The following is a 22,414-nucleotide window of genomic DNA, read 5'->3' on the forward strand; positions in this document are numbered from 1 at the left end:
TTTTATTTTTATTTTAGGGTTTAAAACTTTTACCATAATCCCATTGTCAGTGGTTTACTATAAATTGTTTGATAATGTATTTGTGTTTATTGCACAGTCAATGGGAATGTTGGATGAACATGTATAGCCTATATGCCTCTGTGCAAAAGTGCAAAAGTTTACTCAGCTTTATATCATATTTGTGAATGTAGCTTGAAAGAAGACCTTCTCCATGATAGTGTTTGGATCATTTGACACACGTCGTTGACCATAATCCTGTGTGCATCTTGAAGTGACGGAGTGAAAAAGACTATTGTTAAAAAGCGCAGATGGATTTAGTGCTGATAGTCTCTGTTAGGATCTCTCAGGCGTGCTGTTTCCACAATGCTGCGAAAGCAAGTGCGTTACTTAACATCTCAACACATCTGCCGCGATCGACCTGTATGGATGCCGCACGTATGTATGCCACAGATCATAAGCTAAATCAAAACCATCTCTCAGAGATTATTAAACGTCGCTCTACTATCGAATCTAAACCGGAAAAGGAGTCTTTTTTTATCCTCGCCGCCTTGTCGGGGCAGCGCTGTCTGTTCCTCCTCACACTTGTAAGGTTTTCATTGAGTAAACGACCTGTATAATTCAGAAAGAGGGGCGCTGATGCCGTGGTGGCCAAAAATACATATCGCATTCAAAACAGATACATAGGCCTATTATGCGATTGAATTAAACCAATGCAATGTTTTAAAGCATTTATCCAAACGCAGAAATATTAGCATTTACATTAAAATATGAATTTTAATAGGCTACGCAACTATTAAAATACCACGAAAAGAGATTTACTGATGTAAGAATAAAATATATCTTTTGATGTCATGATTCCGAGCTGGTTGTGTTCAGGTGTTTTGTTGTATTGTTGTCACGGTACCATAAACATAATTTACGATACCAGCTGAAGTATCACGATACCAAGTAATATCACAATGCTGTGCCGTATAATTCAAATCTATAGAAAAAACAGACTTAGATTAAACATTTTGTATTGACTATAGTAAACGGTATTATACTTTGCACTAGATATATGTTTTTTATATAGGTTGTTTGTATTAACTGTAGTAATTGGATAAATTGTAGCAAATACTAGTTCGGATAAGCGGTAGAAAATGGATGGTAGCAAATACTGTAGTATACTGAAAAAGGTTTACAATGATAAGACTCAAAAACACCAGTATCTATACGTTTTAGTAGTTTTCTGTAGTAAATACTAAAGTACACTAGATCATTCAAATGTGGGACACATTTAGTTGATACAGCAGACTTTAAAAAGGGAAATATTAGGCTTACTTTAAATGCAGAACTAAGACGGCCAGTAGGTGGCGTTAGTTTTCCACTGAGTCAGTGAATCATTTACCCAACTCGTTCAAATCGCCAATAACTCGTCCGAGTCATTCAAAATACATATTCATTTAGAAGACAAACACCGCAAAAAGGCAGATGTAAGTCTTCAAATGAATATTAATGCGCCTGTGCAACATTAACTACGGTACAATGATTTTAAAAATAGGGAGACATCGCGGGTATTTTGAAGCTTAAGCATCGTGCTACCGTAGCACCGGTACACCGTGCAACCCTACTTTGTTGTCGAAAAGAATGGATTATGACAGGTTCATGTGTGCGAGTGTCTTGAGAGAGGTTTAAAAACGATGATCCGTCTCCTTTTTGATAGCATTAATGTCTGTTTATACATACTTTATATTGCATTTTTGGAGACCTCCACTGGGCATGCACATTCAAAACCGCATAATTTTGTCAAGCTGACAATATGCAATGTTTTTAATATTTTAAGGTTAGGTTTAGGGTTGGGGTAGGTGTAGGCATTAGCTCATGTAATTTATTGTTGTTTTATGGTGAGATTTTAAATCACTTCCAGCAGTAGCTGTACCACTTCAGCCACAACAGCCCTGTTTCTGGCCATAACTTCCGTTTTGTATTTGGCTAGTGTCTCATAATATACAGAAACTATTTATATTTTATTTAAAAATACTTTGTCTTTGCTCCAAATTTCTGCGACATAATAAGTCAGAAAGTAAATAAATGCCTGACAGAAATGACACATGCTGACGTGCCTTGGATGTAAGCGTTTTCTGACATTTCAGTGTGGATGGGCAGCATTTGGGAAACGCTTGAAAACGCTAGTTTGGATGAAGAGCGTTTTGAAAAGGAAAACTCAGTTGTCCAATGAAAACGCTCTGGTGTAGATAGAGTTTGTGCCGCCATGCATTTCGTCCTGTGAAAATACTTCAAATTTAGTTTTGCTGTGAACGGCAAACAAAGTCGCTTATCCAACCTCTGAGCTCGGGGCAGATCGTTCTATCCCGACCACAGCGAGACACATAATTTGACATCATTTACAAAAATGGTGGATAGCTCTTTGTGCAACAAGTTATTTCTAAAAACATATTTTTAAATAACAACCGTGTGAACCATAACCAAAATTTTAACTATATTTACAACATGTAATATGTATGAACATGACCGTTAAAATATCCAGACACTGTTTATGAAAAAATGAAATCCTAGAATGCTCTTACATTCTCTTGGCGTCTCATAGTTACAGTACATCACGTTAGAAACATGCGAATATGACGCCTGGTTGACTGGAAAGCATTTAGGTCGGAAGTTGAATATTTTCCGTCATTATATCCGAAGTTGTAATGTGTTTTCATGATGCGTCATCAATGTGGAAGTCGGCCATGTTGGAGGCACTACGTTTTTTGGGTTTATGTAACTTTACATCAGTCATTTGTACAGTTTGTACAGTAGGGCCTGAATATGACTAAACCGCAGTGGCCCCGTCTCCTAATTCTGCTCTGGTCGCAACAAAGTAATGAAATAACTTCTTAAACTATATGAAGTTTTCTCAATGTCTATTCACCTGGCTAACCCACCCATGACAAGATTTGTCATGTCTTTTATAACTTTTCTTTGGTTTACAGTGAGACTTCTATTCTCCATTATTCATCCCTCTGCACATGTGAAAGTTCAGTGGGGGTTTAGATCACCAGTTCAGCACTTTCTAAGTGCAAGTGTGAATCACTTCCTCAATCTAGTACAAAATCACACCTCTGGGATTAGAGAATGCAACAGCTCAGCAGATACATATGGGCACAGAATGTGCATAAACCATTAGATTAATTGCCATAGCTTGTTTCAGATCTCAGCAGCCCTTTGCTCCTGGCACAAGCAACTTGCCATACAGAACTTGCTGTACATAAACTATTCATATATTTCTAAACATCGCGGGTCCTTTTGCATAGAATTCACCATGTTGTTTCTACATTATTCCTTAACAGACACACTGCTCTACAGAGCATGTTTCATAAATGTTCTCTCCTTTGGGAAAGTTGCGAAAATGTCAGTTGTAATTCACAATCTCAGCGCTAGATGCCGCTATATTTCATGCACTGGACCTTTAAAATGCACAATTTTCTTCCCTAAATTCTAAATCCTGTTTGTATGCTGTATAATGTGTAATACATGAAAGCACACACTAACAGCACTACCATGGCTTCATCTCCTGCCTACACAGTATTGTTAGTGTAGGCAGTTTGCCATTATGTAATTTCAATGGTACAAGTAAATCTGTAAAAAACACTCATTTTAAAATTGTTCACAGCCATTTATAAATCCATTCCAAAAATTAAACATTATCAATTTATAAGCGCAATAAATACAATGTACTTATAGTTACATGAAGTTGGTCACACACACATTCACATATAAAATGTTTTGATTAAATTATTACAAATGTTCATACTTTTGAACAATAATACGATCAAAACCAAATTCAAATTAAATAGACAGAAATTAGAAATATTCATTTTGTATATGCATGTGGTTGCTGGCCTCTTGTTGGCTGCTAACTGCTTGGAAGAGGAGGTATGATTCAGAGCATAGGCCTTGGAAAGGCCACCAGAAGCTCTCAGTGACCACAGCTGACAAGTGTTTATTTTTGCCTCAAATCCCTGGTGTTGCTCTTCTGCTGCTGCCGCTGGTAGAGACTGTGATCCCCATGCACACAGCCAGGACACAGACAGCCTCACATGCAGGTGTCCCTGATGGCTGTCATGTGTTTGTGATGAAGACAGAAAAGGAAAATGTGTATCCTTCTGGGTGTGTAGAGGAAACACAACAGAAGCCAAGGAAGACATCTGATTGAACGCTCAGTGCGGCCATCAGAGTGGAAGGTACATTGTGGCTTGCTGAGAGGGAGAGACGTGGACAAGCATGTGTGCAGGATTACGTAACATTTTTGTGTAGGAATCCCATCCTTAGTTTTGTCTACCCTTTCTCAATACTGTACAGTAAGTAGAGGTATCTTTATTAACATAGGTTACAGTCCCACATAAAATGAGGGTGGAGGAGAGCAAGGTAGCGCTGGTAAGAGATGCTGTAAAGGAGAGAAAGGTTAAAACAGGTGAAGCGATTTCCTTAATATGATTTTACCTCCAGTGTTTCCTCTTCAATGATCTCCCTCTTGTAGGCATTAAAATAAATCCAATTTCTTTCCAAGCAATTAGTCTGGATGTATGAAATAGAAGAGGAATTTCCAGAAAATGGAATAGAGCCAATTGAGTTTAAGAGAGTATTCGTTTGTGTGCATGCATATGTGCAATTAGCATTGCATTAATATAACATAAAATTTCTATAGCACTTTCACTATTTTGCAGTGTTGCACAGTAGCTTTAAGCATGTAAAGAATAATGAAGATCTGAAAAAGAAAAAAGGTATTAGAATATATGAATGGTTATATCGCATTTTTCTCAACACAATGTACGTTAATAATACCAAAGTTTGTTATTAAAAAAGTTTCTAATTATAGAGCCAATAGACACCTGTATATATTTTTTTCATGAGATGTAGGCTATACACACTTATTGTAAACTAATTGTCTATAAGATTGTTATCAGTTTACAATTGAAAAAAAAAACTATATAAAAATAATGTTTAATACATCTAATTTAAACCTGAAATGAGATGGACATTAGACCTTTTTCACACTCAATAACTTTTCCAGATTTTGCATCTTTCTAAAATTCAAATGTATGCACCCACCCCACACATCTTTTTTATTGTAGGCTACAAAGATTAAGGGGTGATGACAGAGTTTAAACTTAAGAGTTTGACATATAATTATCTATCACGAATACATCCCTGTTTCATCCTCTCCATCATGTGTATAAAAGCACAAATTTCAGCTCTGTCGGTTAGATGGCAAGCTGAAATGATATTGTAGTGCCCTCTTGTGTTTAGTATGGAAAGCTACACCGATTAGAGTAAAAGCTTTATTTCTCGTAATAAATACATGACTTGATCCAATGTGGCGTCAAACTCACTTGGCCGTTTCCCAGCCGGTCCCGAAAAGGCAAGCACTAGATGTAACAGAAATACATTCTGTGTCAAAATCTTTTTTTTGACTTATGTCTGACTTATGTTTTTTGACAGTTTGGATTATTAGCATATGGGTAGGTTACAGTATTCTCATCTTTTTACATGTTTTGTATCATCTTTTATTTTACACAGATGATGAGAAGCACGAATAGTGCTTTTTGTAAAGTCATTGGACAAGGCTTTTTTATTTTTATTTTAGGGTTTAAAACTTTTACCATAATCCCATTGTCAGTGGTTTACTATAAATTGTTTGATAATGTATTTGTGTTTATTGCACAGTCAATGGGAATGTTGGATGAACATGTATAGCCTATATGCCTCTGTGCAAAAGTGCAAAAGTTTACTCAGCTTTATATCATATTTGTGAATGTAGCTTGAAAGAAGACCTTCTCCATGATAGTGTTTGGATCATTTGACACACGTCGTTGACCATAATCCTGTGTGCATCTTGAAGTGACGGAGTGAAAAAGACTATTGTTTGAAAGCTACATACACCGGATGTAACAGCTGAGATTTTAGCTGATATTAGTCATCGCTCTGTGTGCATATACCCCATGTTGTCATCATTAACTTACTCTCTTGTCATTTCAATCTGAATGACTTTCTTTCTTCAGCAGAAAACAAATTAAGATATTTTGAAGAATATTGTTGGTACCCTGCGCTGGTTTTGTACAATAAAGGTGAATGGTACGTTCATTCCATTCCATTTTCTACCGCTTATCCGAACTACCTCGGGTCACGGGGAGCCTGTGCCTATCTCAGGAGTCATCGGGCATCAAGGCAGGATACACCCTGGATGGAGTGCCAACCCATCGCAGGGCACACACACTCACTCATTCACTCACGCACTCACACCCTACGGACAATTTTGTTTCCAGAGATGCCAATCAACCTACCATGCATGTCTTTGGACCAGGGGAGGAAACCCCCGAGGCACAGGGAGAACATGCAAACTCCACACACACACAAGTCGGAAGCGGGAATCAAGCCCCCAACCCTGGAGGTATGAGGCGAACGTGCTAACCACTAAGCCACCGTGCCCCCTTAATGGTATGTTCAATGTTGTTAAAAAAATATATTCTGTTCTCTTCTGTTCTGCGTTAGACAAAGTCGCAGGTTTGAAATGATAAGAGTTATTTTCGGATGAACTATCACTTTGGGTCAATTTTTTATTATTTTATGTACTTGCAAAATACAATTTGAGTGTTGGACAGGATTGATTGTTTTATTGGTATTTCTTTGTTAAAGACGGCTTATTTTCCGATTATTGTAAAAAAAAATACCTTTACTGATACGTAAATCAGTTTTCCAAAACATTTTTAGGGATGGCAGAATATCTTTAGTAAAATTGAGCACTTCCTGTTGGAATATGGGAATACCTTGAATGAGTTCTATCATTCAGTGGTTTATTTAGGCTATAAAGATTGTACTTCCTAGACATTCATTAGTGTTTGATTGTTTGGATGATGACACATGATTATACAAGGAAATACATGTTTGTTTAATAGCAGATTGTCTGTAAGAGTTGGCCTACAACATACCCTATGTGTGTGAATTTTTCAGGGTATACTGCAGAATATTCTAATATTATCTATATTCTAGTTGTTTTAATGTGTCAAAAGGCTCCCTACTCTCTGAATACCATGAATGGCGGAGTCTGATGCCTCAGGAAGTCCCAGCTGGGTGTCTCACAGGCGTGATATCACTGTGGAATTTCCGCTAACGTGGCATTATCTGCGTACTGTTGTCTCTCCTCGATTATAAACAAGATATTTTGATCTTGTCCTGAAGGCACCCTCTGCTTCAATGACCTCACTGCAAGAAAGGAGCCCACAGTTTGAGCCATCTTGTGTTATTCTTTCCTTTTTTTGTAATGAAAATTATTCGAATTTTGTGTTGTGTGAAGTTTTTTATTCAAATACAAAACGGACAGTTTTAAGATACAAAAATAATAATAATAATAACAATAGAAAAAAGGCACATGTTGTTTTCTCATTAACATCCACAACAACAGCACAATTAAATGTTTGGCCCAACACTTCTGGACCGTTTCAAGAAATCACAGACATCTATTAATTTATAAAAATGATCTGTCAACACACTATGCTGTATTGTCAAGCATAACCGATTCAACAGCATACTTACACAGGAAATATGACAACAATAAACAACAATCACAAATTTCATATTTAATTACAGTTCCAGTTTTTCTTTAACTTTCTGTACATCCTTTTTTTTCCGTAATTTAAGAATATTTTCCGTATGTCTTGTTTTCACAAGATAGTAGTCTAAGACCAACAATTATATATCAATAACTAATCAAGATACAGTAAGATACTATAGGAAAAATATATTCTTCTATAATAGATTAAAACTTGTAGCATCTTTTATTTATTTTTGTGTAAAAATAAAATTAAACCTTTGTGGAAATCAATGCAGCACTTTTTAGCCTCATAAAGAATAGAAAATGCATGCCTCTGTGACAAAGGAAGCGTGATTTATGCTGTTCTTTAACATTTTGCTGCTGCAAGTTTCTTTTCTTTGACCGTCAAAGACAAGAAAACAGGAAAACAATTCCAATGTGTTCCTTCACTTAAAAGATAAGGGAGCAGGAAGTGAGTTTCCTTGTGCTCACACAGACAGGAAGTTGACATTTTAGTGACGAAGCTGGACATTTTCACCGAGATGGGAGAAGAGTGCTTGGCATGTAATTCCCTACAGGAAAGGGAGAAGGTGGCTTCCACATATTGTGCTTTTGGTTAATATGGGAAATGGGGTAGAGATTGTGCACAGAGGTAAATACTTCAAAAAATAAAGGTGGTTTACACATTTTTCAATGAAAGAAGATTTCTTGTCTATTTAGTCTTATATGAAGAAGATAAACAATACTTTCAGAAGACTGGCTACATATTTTGAGAGAAAACTATGTATCTATGTAACTATCTAACAACAAATTCAGCAAATTCAACTTTGCATTATTCTCCAAGTTAAATATACCCTCATGATTCACACAGTTATTCAGTTACTTAGATCACTTCTCACATTTCAACAAGCTTACGGGTTACTACACGTTTCCTGAGTTGTCTGCAATTGCCTTATATTAGTCGACCTTAGAGATTTGAGTTGAACATAAAACAGTCGAAGTGCTGATGATTCCTGTCAAATGCACTTGGTGTAGACTTTAATTCTTTCAGAGTACAGTTATCATCACTTCCTCTGTTGCTCCCATGGCAATAGAGTAGTTTTCCTGATGAAAAGGGTCAGCTGCTGAACAATGCTAGACCGACCATGTAAAAAAAAACTTGTGTATAGGAAAGATATATCAACTGAAAACTGGAGGTTTTGTTGTGGAGTACAAAATTCAAAATTAAAGATAGGCTTAACATGAATAAAAAAAAAGAGTTTGTTTTATCCAGTGTCCAGTGGTGGTTTGTACAAAACAATGTTGTTTTCCGCAAGTACGAAAAATAGACAAAATGCAAGTTTATATACTAACACTAATTCTATCAAAATTACAAATACTGTAGTGCTTGTCATAAAATGCACAAGTTGAACAAGTATTGGCACTTCTCAATCACTTTTTAAAGGGACCCAGAAAGTCCCACAAAGGGACGATAGCGGTCGGCCGCCATCAAATTGTTTTCACATCTCAGAGATCCTTAGATGCATTCAACTCAATTCTTTCTGTTGTTCAATAGGAGCTATCAGTGTCAGAGCCATCGATTCCGTAAAGCTCAGCTAAAGTGCTGAAACGCGGTCCCCACTCATGCAAAAAGTTATAGTCCAAATTGGATGCAGTGGAGGACGAGTCCAAAGAGCTGAAGGAACCGGCCAAGGATTCTGATCCCTCATAGCCATAGATATGTAATGTATCATAGGGAATTCCCTCCCGGTCGTGATCTGCCTCACCTTTCTTCACCTCGATCATCATGGCCATGTCACCCTTGCAGGCAGGGGGTTTCTTTACCATGGCATAGAGTGAAGGCCCAGGGGCGGGCTGAAAGCTGCTGTCGTGGCAGGCGGAGGTCAGAATGGAGACATCGTAACCGTTTGTGTCCATCTCTCCTCCACCCTCCTCATCGTATCTCACCAGCTGCTCGTGCATCTCACTAGATGACTTGCCGAGGGCGACCAAATCGTCTTTCTGATAGCGTCTCCGCAGTACAATGAGGATGACGATGACTGTTAAGATAAGAGGAATAGGCACACACTTTAAGTGTTTCAACCAATGTAAACTTAAGAACTGGCAGCAGTGGTTGCCATGAATTTTTACCATTAAAAATACAAAAACCATGTTCCATGTAGACTTTAATATGATTAAATAACATAAAAAAGTATACATTGAATTCAAAATGTTACTACAAATGTATGTTTCTTTCTTTCTTCCTTTCTTGGAGAATTTAGTATTCAGTCGTCGTCCGTGAGGGGCTGCCGGCTGTCTTTTTACTTTGTTGTCATTTTATTAAATGTTTAAATGTTTAGCGGTTCCCATCTCCTTCCTTCCTTTTAATTGAACCATATTACAAAGATAAATTGACGAATATTGGCAACTGGCACCCATTCACTTGAATTGGTTTTGTGTCCATACAATGGAAGTGAATGGGTAGCGCTGTTGTTCACTTACCAACTTTCTTCAGAATATCTTCTTTTGTGTTCTTTTGAAGAAATAAAGTCATATGGCTTTTAAATGACAAGAGGATCAGTCAATGATTTAAGAATTTTCATTTTTGGGGGAACAATCCCTTTAAATCTGATTGATGGAAGAACTGGTAAACAACATAAGGTGGAGTCCATGTGAATTTCAAAATAGCCCTGGTGTTGAAAAGCACATCTTTTATCACCCTGAAAATACTTTAACACCTCTCATGTAACTGACTGCAGATCAGTTGTCTTCATATTATCATCACCCTTGTCTTCTTATTCACCCCTCACGATCTACCTCAGCTGTGGTGCACAGATGCAAATGAAATGTCTTTTACACAAAATAATTAAGTAAATCATATAGTTTTTTTACAGTGTGGAAACACTGAAAAAGAAGATAGACATGAATTGTCAGTACTAAAAATAATGAAATATAACCATAGATGCACTTACCCAAGATTGTGACAATGCAGAGAAGAATGGCTAAGAGGGCACTGACGCTCACTCCACTCTGGGCATACGCCCTGCAGTATTCCGCCCTCCGCCCCGACTGGCACGTGCACACTTTGATGTGGAGCGAGTTAATGCTCTTTTGCTCTGGTGTACCTCCATCAGAGATCTCGATTTCGAGCATGTACTCCACTGAGCGCTCTGTACTGAAACCTTCCTGTTTCAGCACAATGCTTGCAGTGTTATCTACAACAAAATATAATCGAGATGCATTCATCAATTATGCAAGCTGATGTTTTTCATCAAGTGCTATTGTTTTCATTGCATGGACTGTTTTTGTTTTTCTGTTGATGCTCGCAGTGAAATGTTGCTGAGATCCTGGTGACAATTCAATGCAACCAGGCCTAAAAATATCACATTTTACACAATAGTGGGAAGAGTAAATCCACACTTTGGCATTCATGTGACTTGAATTGAGCACATTTTGAGTAAAATCAGTTGCAAAAAGCAAGAATAATTATAAGTGTCACTGAATAAATATACAAAACATTTATATTTATTTAATCCAAAGATGCATAACATATACTATTTAAATAATGTATTTTAGTGCCTGTTAAAATTGTTTTGCTTAGTCGACAATCTCTGATGTTACTCTTTTGATGTAAATTTTTCTTGATCAGTTAACTCACCTAGGTGGTCATGAAGGGAAAAGTTTGAACTCTTTTTTGCCAGAGCAAAGCGGAATCTGGCTGAATTCTCATCCTGGTCATGAGCACCAATAATTCCAATGACCTGGAGGAAATACAGTTGTAAGTAATACATGGAGGTGAATGAAAAATATTTCAAGGAATTATGGACTTGGAAAATGGAAATGTTGTCAGTTATTTCTTACCGTGCCTGGTTTGTCACTCTCACAAACATACACATAACTCCCATTAGTTAGTTCTGGCACATTGTCATTAATATCAAGAACCTTCAGATTTACCATTGCGTAGGATTTTTGACCTGAAAATTCAGATAGAGAGAACATCAAGTTTCACATAGTGATTTTTAAATTTATACTATTATTACTTTAGATTATCATATTTTTTCTATTGGAGGTTTATAAATTAAACAGACGTGATGGGTTTAATTTTTTATACAGTCACTAATTGAGATTTGCCACTGGTAATTTTCCATTAAACAAAAGTATGTTTTCAAATAGCTGACTTAACATTTAGGTCATAAAACAGTTAACTAAAGTGCTAATTGAACATTTACTGAACATAATATACAAATAAAACTGAGATCACATTTGTCTAAAGCAGCATACTGTACACAGAACATATCAGAGGGTAATATGTAATTGTATATACATCATACCATTTATTACATCTTCCTGTGCTATAACTTGGAAAGTGTATGAGGATTCTTGCTCCCTATCCAGTTGTTTCTTTAAAGACAGATGCCCTTGTACAGGATCCACAGTTACAGGGCAGTGTGGGTCTTCAATAGAATACCTAGAGGGATCATGGAGCAACATTAGCTTTTCTGTGCTCAATCGTACTTATAGTGAAGCATAAAAATACAGCAAAGTTTATACCTTATTTTGTAACTAGTTTTATCTGGATCACGTGCTGAGACAGCTCCAATGATGGGAGTCTTATAAGGGCCTTCATAAATGCTGAACTTGTATTCTGTTTGGTTGAAAACAGGTGGTTCGTCAACATCGATTACATTGATAATAACTTGGGTTTTCTTCAGCAGGTTGGGTCCTTGGTTATTCGGGGATTTTGAAACTGTGTGCTCGTCCACAAATACACTGAAGATGTACGTCTTCACAGTTTCGTAGTCGAGAGGCTGTGATTGATTTCAAAGGAAAATAAGCTTTAGATAAGAACTAAAAATAGTAACAGTATAACAGCAAATATATTAAAGTTTAAAAAAGGAATCTTTCAATGCTTACCACTTTGAGGCTTAGGATGCCATCTTTATCATTATTTGGTCTAATGCCAAACATTTCCCGATACGTTTGCTGTAAAGTAAATGTTGGGTCTTTGTTTTGGATCTCATCTCTGTCCTCCACTCCTAATATGCCAATTTCAGATCCTGGTTTTGTGTCCTCTTGTACTTTGAATTGATATGTTCCTAAAGAAAGTAAGATTGGTGATTTTTATTTGCATGCACACTAGACTGCTTTTAAAGTTTCACAATTGCAAGTTTTCAAAATTTTTTGCCTGTCTTGAAGGTGGCAATGTTGTCATTGATATCAGTAATGTTGATGTTCACTATAGTTGTAGCACTATTTCCATGATTTAATCCTGGCATATCTTTGGCTTGAACTTCAATCCAATACTGACTGTGTTTTTCTCGGTCAAGTGTGTCTTTTGTTGTTCTGATAACACCTGAGAATGAAGAAATTGAGTTCTCATATTAAATATTTAATATGTCAAAGGACAGTTATAAATTCATTGTTAGTTACAATACATACATTTACAATTTGCCTATTATTACCTTCATCGTTGATTTGGAAGAGGTCAGTTCCATTTAGAAGTTTGTATTCAATTTTTCCATTTTGAGTGGTTGGATCATCCGCATCTGTTGCTTTCACCGTCATCACAGTTGTTCCTTCATGATAATATGGACATTTTTAGAGTTAATTTAACATAATAATGTGGTCATTGATGTAAAAGAATGCTTATAGTTAACCAAACTATAGTAGATGCCTTTATAAAAAGGGTTTATTGTTACCACACTATAGTGTGATTGTTTACATTAGTAAAGCATTAGTATTATTATATACCCCTAAAATGAATGATCTCCATATTCAAGTATTTTAAATTCTAAATATATGTGACCCTGGATAACAAAACCACACATTAATATTTGTGACAAAAGCCAACAAAGCATTGTATTGGTCAAAATTATAGATTTTTCTTTTATGCCAAAAACATTCCACGAAGATATTTTGTAATTTTTCTACCGTAAATATATAAAAACGTTATTTTTGTAATATGTAATATGCTAATATGCTAACCAGTTTGTGTGATTTATCTAATTCCTTACAGCTTTGGACCCTTTACGGTGTGCTTAAAGGAAGCCGCTTCATTACACTCAAGGTCGAGACTGGAGTGATCGTCCGGGCAGAGCTGTGCTCCTTTGTTACCTGATTAATTTCTTCCCATTCAGTGTTTGTTCCTACCTTATGTTATTTAAATAAAACCCTAGACCGAGCTTTGTGTTGTCTCCCTCTTAATGTTATGGCAGTGGCCGTAACAACTTCATTTGGACAACTTTAAATGCGATTTTCTCAGTATTTGGAGTTTTCAAAAGGTATATCTTGGTCAAATAATGTCCTATCCTAACTAGCCATTAATATATTTAGCTTTCAGAGGATGTCAAAATATCACGTTGAAAATTGACACATAAGACTGGTTTTGTTGTCTAGGGTCACATATATAAACATTACCATTTAGTCATTTAGCAGACGCTTTTATCCAAAGCGATTTACAGATTAGGGAAACAATGGAAGCAATTGTTACAACATAAGGACAACAAAATGCACAAGTTCAATAAAAGAAAACTGGTCACATATAGCCCACCACGGTAAACATGGCTAAGTTTTTTTTTTTGAGTAGAAAAGAGATCAGAACTGAATCAGAAGTCAGAACTGATCAGTCAGGTGCTGACGGAAGAGATGTGTTTTCAGACGATTCTTAAAGATGTCTAGAATCTGCTGATCTGAACTTGTGAAATGCATAAATTAGTCTGTAATGGAAGTTATAAAAAAGGCCACCTGCTACAGATGATTCACTGATGGATCCAGAGAGGGCAGGTGGAAAAACAGGTTCACTGTCATTGATATCAAGCACCACAATTGAAAAAAGCTCATCTTTATCAAGCTTTTTCCCGTTCTTCATGTTGATGACTGAAGCTGTGAGTTTGTAGATGCTCTGTTTTTCCCGGTCCAGCTTTGCAAGACAAAGTATATCTCCCAAGTCATTGACTTTAAACTCTGTATTAGCGCCGTCCCCTGACAGGACATATCGTGCATACTCACTGTAAAGTGTGTTATCCAGCTGAAAAAAGATGGAAAAATATGGTAAAACAGATAAAATGTATTATTCACCATTATTGTTACTATTGTTAAATGCATCTGATTTATTTGACTTTTCAGTTAATCTTGAGTAGATTAAGTAAAATATTTTATTTACACTATACTATTTTCTTTCTTCAAGTTATCATAGTTTGGACCATTTACCTTTCCAATTTTTTCACCTAAAGGCTGTGGAGCTGTTTCCTCAAACACATAAAGCTTGTCCCATTTCCATTCTCTTTTATGTCTTTGGAGAACTCCACTCTGCGTAGATGTAAGTCTTAAAGTATGGCGGGCATCCAATGCCATATTGAGGTTACATAAAATGACCAAGATACCTGCCCAAAAGCAAGGCTTAGTCATCTGCCTCCAGGCAGATTGTTTCATCATCTAAAATGAACAACAATATAAAAATACATTTGTGAAAAATGTTATGCGACGAAATAACGGAATTAAATAAAGACAAAAAATTCACAATTTAAGCAATCCGTAGTTATCTTGACTTGAAAATTCCCTTATTAATCGTTCAGCTCATTAGTGTATTTCCTGTGACACAATCTTTTGATTGTACGCTTTTGAATGATGGGAAATGGCTCAACTATGACTGTGAGACAGTAAGAACTACAACTACGTAGCCTTCTATGTGCCGGATTCATCAGGATATTCCCATCCCTGATAACACACTTTAGCCTGATGAACCATTCTTATGTTAGACTCATTAGATGATGATATTAAGATGAGGCGGATTATGCTTCTTAAGTGTTCCCAAATGGCAAAATCTTCGCTTGAGGCATAAACTCTTTATACACTCAAAATGATTACTTTCACATGAGGTATAAAATAGCCATTGTCATCACTTCAAAAGGGAACAGATTTTTAGGAGCACTGCCTGGGAAAAATAGATTATATGAAACAAGTTGATTGTTCCTCAGAAGATGTGGGTTTATATGTGGTTTCTTGTTTTAAAGAGGTCATCTAAATTAGTACTTTGTAAGTATTTTATATTTTTCTTCATCCAAAACTTCTACAACAAATGTTTTTTATTTTAATATTATTGGTTAATTTTCTTTTCTTTTTTAAGAAGGGGATTTAAAAGTTAATTTTGAACATTCTGTATATAATCGCAAACAATCTTGTCTATAGTGAGCAGAATGCTCACATTCAAAAGTATTGTGACGCCACTTACTGTACAACTACTACTTCCGGTCCACAAATTTGACTGGAGAGTAATAGTAGTATTACTGGACTTAACAATACAACTTGTCTGTGTACATAACCCAAGCCAAACAATGTAACTGCCCATATGTTGTTTATTTTGTTAATTAACTTATTGTCTGCCACCATTATTAAATATTAAAGACCGATATTGATATAAAAGTTACAGTTCACCATAAATTCATTTACCAACCTCTTGTCATTTCAAACCTTTATGACTTTCATCTGTAGAACACCAAAGGGATATTTTATAGAAAGTTGGTAACCCAAGAGCAGTGGCCCCAATTCACTTCTATTGTATGGGCACAAAACAAATGGAAGTGAATGGTGGACCCATTAACATTCTTAAAAATGTGACACTGGATCACAAAATATTTGTCTTAAAAATTTGTGGCAAAATTATAGATTTTTCTTTTATGCCAAAAATCAGTAGGATATTAAGTAAAGATCATATGAAGATACTTTGTAAATGTCCTACCATAAATATAAATCAAAACTTTATTTTTGTGAGTAATATGCTATGCTATGAGTTGTAAAAGTCAAATAGTGTCCTATCTTAACAAACCACATATCAATGAAAAGCTTATTCATTCAGCTTTCATGTGATCTAAAAAATCTCAAGTTTTAAATATTGACACACAAGACTGGTTTTGTTGTCCAGGGTCACAAATATCTCCTTTTGTGTTCTGCGGAAGAAAGAGAGCCATACAGGTTTGAAATAACAAGAGGATGAATAAATTATGACGGAAAGTTTCGAATGATTTTTTTATATGCCAGGCAGATGTCTGTTCATTTTTTCTTTCTAAATTTGTCAAGATGTATTTTCATAAATTAAAAAAAATTTGAGTGCTCAAATAATTTTCATAAAAATCTTAAGAAAAATACACCTCAATCCCTGGGTGAAATGTTTTATTTTCATTATAGTGTTACCACCTTCGTTTTAAGAAGCCTCATATAATCACAGGTCGGGTTGGGTATTCTTTGAATTTTAGCGATTTCGAATCTGCTTAACGATTTCAATTCTCATCGATTCCCAGTTTTGATTCCACAGTTGAAGTAATAAATGTAGATATCATGGTCAATTAGCCTGGTTATTGGTTGTTATTGTGTATATATATATACACATAGATAGCAACCATGTTTTTTCTGATTTATTACAATTTGTAATACCATAGCTTAACTACATCATGGTTAAACTGTAGTTAATATAATGAAACAGTCAATTTGTGGATCCTGTGCTTTCTCACAAGTTTCCAAATGCCCATTTCAGAAAAACGTACACAGGAATTGATAAGAGGAACTGAAATTTTGGTTTCAAGTATCTGAGTCCTATTGCTATCAATTCCGATCCAATTTCTTGCCTTTCGATTCCGATTTCTCAATCGATTACAGTTTTCGATGCCCTACCCTTATCACAGGTTATTGACACTGATGCGTACACAAGAATATAGTTTCTAACACCATCTTTATATAGCTTAACACTATCAATAAAATTCTCAGTATTGAAAACCTCATATTTTCGCTGGAGATTTTCAGTCATTTACAGTACACCAATCATTTAAAAGTCTTTCTAAGTATATGTGGGCTTTAGATTAAAATAGGTTTAATCACCAAGCAGCAGCTTTCAGCAATCTGCCTACTGTGTCCTCTAGGAAATTCAGCCTAAGATATACCAGAACCCCCTCATTTCACATATCTTCCCTTTCACATGCTACTGAAACCTGTCAACTGTGTCACTGTCTGAAGCGTTTAAATGCACCTGTTCTCACATCTTTTTCTCACTTCTGAATCATTCTATAGTTCTGCACGTTTACAAAATGTCAAGGATGTTATAGAATTTATAGAATGAGCTGTGATGTTTAGTAACCTTGTCTTCCTCAAAGCACCATTCTTAGTGTGGTAACGTTATTTGTGTGGAGAAGCCGGACAGATGGTGTAGGGATTTATTATTGTTTCTCTGTCCCAAAATAAAACGTAACATCCTGATAAGTTCAAAATCTTCCCATGGGTTTTCAGTCCTGGGAATTTGTTTTGAAAAAAACATTATTTAATTGTTTTAGTAAGTTATAAAAAAATTATACACATACGTTTTTCATATAAACATAGATCATGTCCTTTTTATTTACCGTGAAAGCGTGCGTACAACATTCTAAACCTATTTAAATTCATCTGAACCTTCATTTCAACCACAAGTCCATCATTAGAAACAAACAAAAAATCACTTACCAAGTTCTTTTAAAAATCTTCTTCGATTCAACAATTCCCACAGTATGTAAATACGCAGAGTTATATATCCTTCTCACTTCTAGATCAATGTTGCCTGTTGTCCTGTATGTGAACCTGTCTGAGCTCCCACAATCAAACCACCCCAATGGCAAAAGTGACGGCCCAGCCCAGCTTCCTGTTATTGTCCCTGCCGTTTTAGTCCAGCTCCAAACCTCTCTCTGGAAAATCAGATAACATTTGTAGCCCCCCGACCATCAGTAGCTCGGCGAGGCAAGCGTAGCACTACGCTTCTGAACGCGACAGTGGAAGAAGCAGGGAGCGAGCGCAGAGAGAGCGACTGAGGGGGTCGGAGGTGGGAGAATCATTCAATTTCAGCTTACCCCTCTGTGATGAAAACAGAACGAGGAGAGAAGAACAAAGTGATTCATTATTCAAACCTATAGAATAAAGAGCACGATAAAGAGGTTAAAGGAGTTAAAGTAATCCCAAGAGATTTTCCCCAGAGTGGTATTAAAATTTTCAGAGGCGTTGACTGTCATATCTGCCTGTGTGATCTTGTCTAAACTAGTGAGTGAGTAGGGGTGGGGGTTTTGGGGGTCGACTCGAGTGTTCGACGGAGGGTTGGGACTGGGGACTGGGACTTGCGGCGAATGTATGTATCTGTCAGATGTGCTTAGTGTTTTTCCCCATTTATCGAAGTGGAGAGAGTCAGTTTAGTAGGATTAGTTGCACAGAAAAAACAAGCCTTTCTGACAGGAGACCTAAGATAAATACCCCAGGGCGCTTAGAAAGCCAACTGCAGAAGTGCAGGCCTGCTTGACATTTGCTTTTGTTTGTTTGCTCTGTGGGTTTGGTAGGGATATTCTTATTTCTTCGAATATGTCCGTTGCCCTTCACTTTGACATATTTCTCCATGCCGTGCCTCTGGTAAAAACAAGTGCATGTGACCTTTAAACCTTTCTGGACCCTTGCTCGCATTCGACCACCCTCCGGAAGTTTACTTAGAGTTTGGTTCGCATTTACTGCTTTATTGCTTGCTTTGTGTGGCTTTGATTGGCTTTGTTTTTGTAATGCAACATATAAATGCATTGAAGATTCTGACTTTAATAAAAGTAAGGACATGCTTAGATGAGTCATCTTCTGAATTATCTTGTAACAAAACTGTTCTTAACTGTGGAAACTGACTGGTGGCCTTTAGCAAACATGTTTGGCCCATTTGACAGATTTTAAGGAATTTTATTCAATAGTGAGTTAAATTAAAATGGTCAAGGATAACACACTCCACATATCTTTCTAATCGCAATTTTGCAATGTTATTATCACTGTAAGCAGTGCCATCCTAGACGTCGGGGGGCCCTTTGCAAACCTTTGTGAGGGGCCCTTTTCATAGTAGTTAAAATTAGATAAACATAACTGTAAACTATAAGATATAAAAAGTATACATCAATTAACAGACTTAAATGAATTAAAACTGAACAAGAAGAAGCATTAAACTGACAGTAAGAACAATGAAGTATAAAATTTATTCAATTTTGTTCACATGTAAATAATTCTTCACCTAAAGTAACACGTGGCTCTGGAACGTCTAGCTGTCAAATAAACTTTAACACACAAATGCGGTGTTATAAAAGGTTATGAAAATACAGTGTCTTGTTTACGCTATAGTCTATTTTATTCGGTTCTCAAGGGGGCGCCCTGGTGGTGCAGGGGCCCTAACCAACTTGGGTAGTTTGCGCACAGGATGGATCGGCTCCGGTAAAGCGTTAACCCATTATTCTAAATCATGTATGCCATGTGTCCTGAATGCCAAGAAATGAAGCTCACGGAAACTGCTTCCTGTACATGGAGTCCTTGTTTTTAGGCCAACTAAGGACTTACGTTCCTTGTCATCATCTGGAGACCTGCCTTTGCCTCCCCCAGGCACATCAGTGGTGTTTAACCCTGCTACTGTCCGGCAGACATTCTTAGCTCGGTCACCCACCACACAGCACGATGCAATGGACGTTTTGTGAAGTGTGTGCTCTAAAAATAGCAGGGTTCTTGTCGTCTCTCATTTGCCCCGGGTGAGCAGCCAAGCGCGTGGAGGCCCTCAGAGAAAGCTGATGTACAGCACGTTTGAGCCGTTTGGAATGATTTTAACTAGACGTTAATGCTCACTTAACGTGATCCTAAATCCTACCTCGGGTATAGTCGAGAAGGAATAGAAATCCCTCCCTCCACTTTATTCTTACAAAGAAGGGACCTCTTAAAAATGTGAAGATCATAATCAGTGGCAAGTTATTTATTTGTTTGCCATATTTTGGATGAAGCAATGAGAGTGTAAAAGTCTGTAATTCTTAGAACCGGGAACATCCTTCAGATTCAGAATCATGGCGATACGGGAATCCAGTGAAAATTTGTTTTAATAATAAAAGACAATGAACCTTGTTGAAAGAGAAGTGCCTGAGGAATATTCATGGAACACAGGGTTGTTTGAAGGGGTTCAGCTAAATTATGCAGTATGAGGAAAACAATGACATCAAGATTGCATTTTCACATTAAGTGTAATGTTGTTTTTTAGGTCTATGTTAGGACTTACAGTACAATTAGGTATAAAATGATAGTGTGTTTTTCTGCTAATGAAAGACTTACATATATTCAATACAGTATATACAGTAATTACTTAATTGAGAAATTCTGTATTTTCCTGCATCAAGCCAACATTGTACCAAATCTAAAACGATCGATTTTTTTATGCAAAACGGAAGAATATTTATTTACATTCATTTCCATAGTCAAACTAACCAACTAAAACAAATACATGAATCTATTTAGTAATTTAATTTAATATACACTGTCTTTGGTTAACACTGGACCATTACAGAGGAAGACATCTTCAAATATTGAATACCACAGACATATCAAAGCTTCACTAACTTTTGAAAAAAAAACTCTTTATCACATTCAATCAGATAGCTAAACTAACAGAGCCAGCACTGGCGATCTAAGAGCAGCTCCAAACAGCCAGTAAGTATTTTTGATGTTAAGATGTGTGAGGAGACGACATGAAGCAGAAAGATGGAAGAAGAAACAGGCCCTGCGATACTTTCATGTCGCTTTCCTCACATGCTCACATGTTGAATTCATTAATTCCCAGAACATATTCCCTTCAGGTTTAAGGACTAGAGAGAGTTAAAATTGCCAGAGAGTTTCATCATGGGCCTACTTGCCCTTCATATCTTTTTCAATAACAAACAGGGGAGACATATTCTAGGGTGGGTAATCACTGTAGAGGGATTGCCTCATAGTAGATGAAAAAAAGCAGAGGAAATCTGATTTAGCAAATACATGGGTATTCACATCATTTAAATTGTAACATCACAACAAAAGCTTAGTGAGTTGAAAGAGTTCTGTCCTTTGTTGGTTTAAAAAATGCACTACGGTAGTGTGGTTTAACAGAATGAAATCACACGGAATGAATCACATTACGTTTTTATTAGTGATGTCACAACCCCATGTACGGTGCTGTATATCTAAAGTATCCCACCCTCTGTGATTAGTAATGCTAGCATCAAAGCTTCTGTTCTCCCCTCCTACACCTTTCTAGAATGGCAAGGTCTGTTAATCTCATCACTTCAATCCTAATCAAGCAGCTCCAGCCCTGCGGTAATTTCCGTAACGTCAGCCCCGGCTTCCTACCAGACCCAAACTAATCTTTGGCTCATGTCCTGTGTTTAAACCTTAAGAAACATAGCTGCGGAGGCTTGGACAGGCAGCCCTGCACTTTAAATCGCCACACACGATTTCACACACATGCTACTAAAAGACAGAGAAGCAAAACGGATCGCATATTTTAATCACTGTGGTGTCTTGACAGGTGTGGCTCAAATTTGGATTCTGAAACCTTTGATTTTAGGTTTTTTGCTCACTAAGGATCTAAATGTATAGAATAGCAACACGCATGTCTCATATAGAGACTCGTGTTCATGTGTGAACTCTCAGGAGTGTAAAAGGAACAAACGTTCTGCACTGGCCAGCTGTGAGGGATCCATGGGATTTCCATTCTGTCAACAGGAAACTCAAGGTTAGGGGTTTCAATGGGGATGTTGCTACTGTTTCAATTGGAGGAAGTGAATTGACCTAAGAATGAATGAGCATTCCTTAGCCCGAAGCAAAGGAAATGTCGTTCTAGTTCACTGCGGGCGTTAAACCCTATCTAGGGTTTTTGCACCCAATCAGCAAATTTCACTTTGATTTTTTGCATTATTTTACAGAAGCAATGTAACAGAAATGACTGAATGAAAAATGAGTGTTCAATTCAATTAGTTTCTGTTTCAATTCAGTTCACTGCACAGGAATAATCAGCCTTTGTATTAATAGCTTGCTGATATAATAAGGGGT

At 36.7% G+C, this 22,414-nt stretch overlaps 1 protein-coding gene across 1 annotated transcript; it reads right to left on the reverse strand.

Moving 5' to 3' along the window:
- Nucleotides 1–7,339: 7,339 nt before the first annotated feature.
- Nucleotides 7,340–18,510, reverse strand: cdh5 (cadherin 5). The gene is made up of 12 exons (XM_056743558.1): nt 18,035–18,510; nt 14,759–14,983; nt 14,294–14,576; nt 13,012–13,125; nt 12,735–12,902; nt 12,464–12,645; nt 12,101–12,357; nt 11,881–12,017; nt 11,411–11,523; nt 11,208–11,310; nt 10,522–10,764; nt 7,340–9,609 (listed from the first exon to the last, which is right to left on the reverse strand). Exons 2-12 carry the CDS (start codon nt 14,981–14,983, stop codon nt 9,119–9,121), a joined length of 2,316 nt encoding a protein of 771 aa, XP_056599536.1. The 5' UTR covers nt 18,035–18,510; the 3' UTR covers nt 7,340–9,118.
- Nucleotides 18,511–22,414: the final 3,904 nt, after the last annotated feature.

The sequence above is a fragment of the Triplophysa dalaica genome, chromosome 1, assembly GCF_015846415.1.
Source record: "Triplophysa dalaica isolate WHDGS20190420 chromosome 1, ASM1584641v1, whole genome shotgun sequence".
In the NCBI taxonomy this organism is placed as follows: Eukaryota; Metazoa; Chordata; class Actinopteri; order Cypriniformes; family Nemacheilidae; genus Triplophysa; species Triplophysa dalaica.

What these genes read in the sequence shown, in the direction of transcription:
- cdh5 (XM_056743558.1), bottom strand. Translation starts at nt 14,983, where the DNA reads ATGATGAAACAATCTGCCTGGAGGCAGATGACTAAGCCTTGCTTTTGG. An exon ending in CAGTGAATCATCTGTAGCAG is followed by an intron (nt 13,126 to 14,293) that starts GTGGCCTTTTTT and finishes ATTATCATGAAG; the next exon opens with GAACAACTGTGATGACGGTG. An exon ending in CTTCCAAATCAACGATGAAG is followed by an intron (nt 12,903 to 13,011) that starts GTAATAATAGGC and finishes CTTCATTCTCAG; the next exon opens with GTGTTATCAGAACAACAAAA.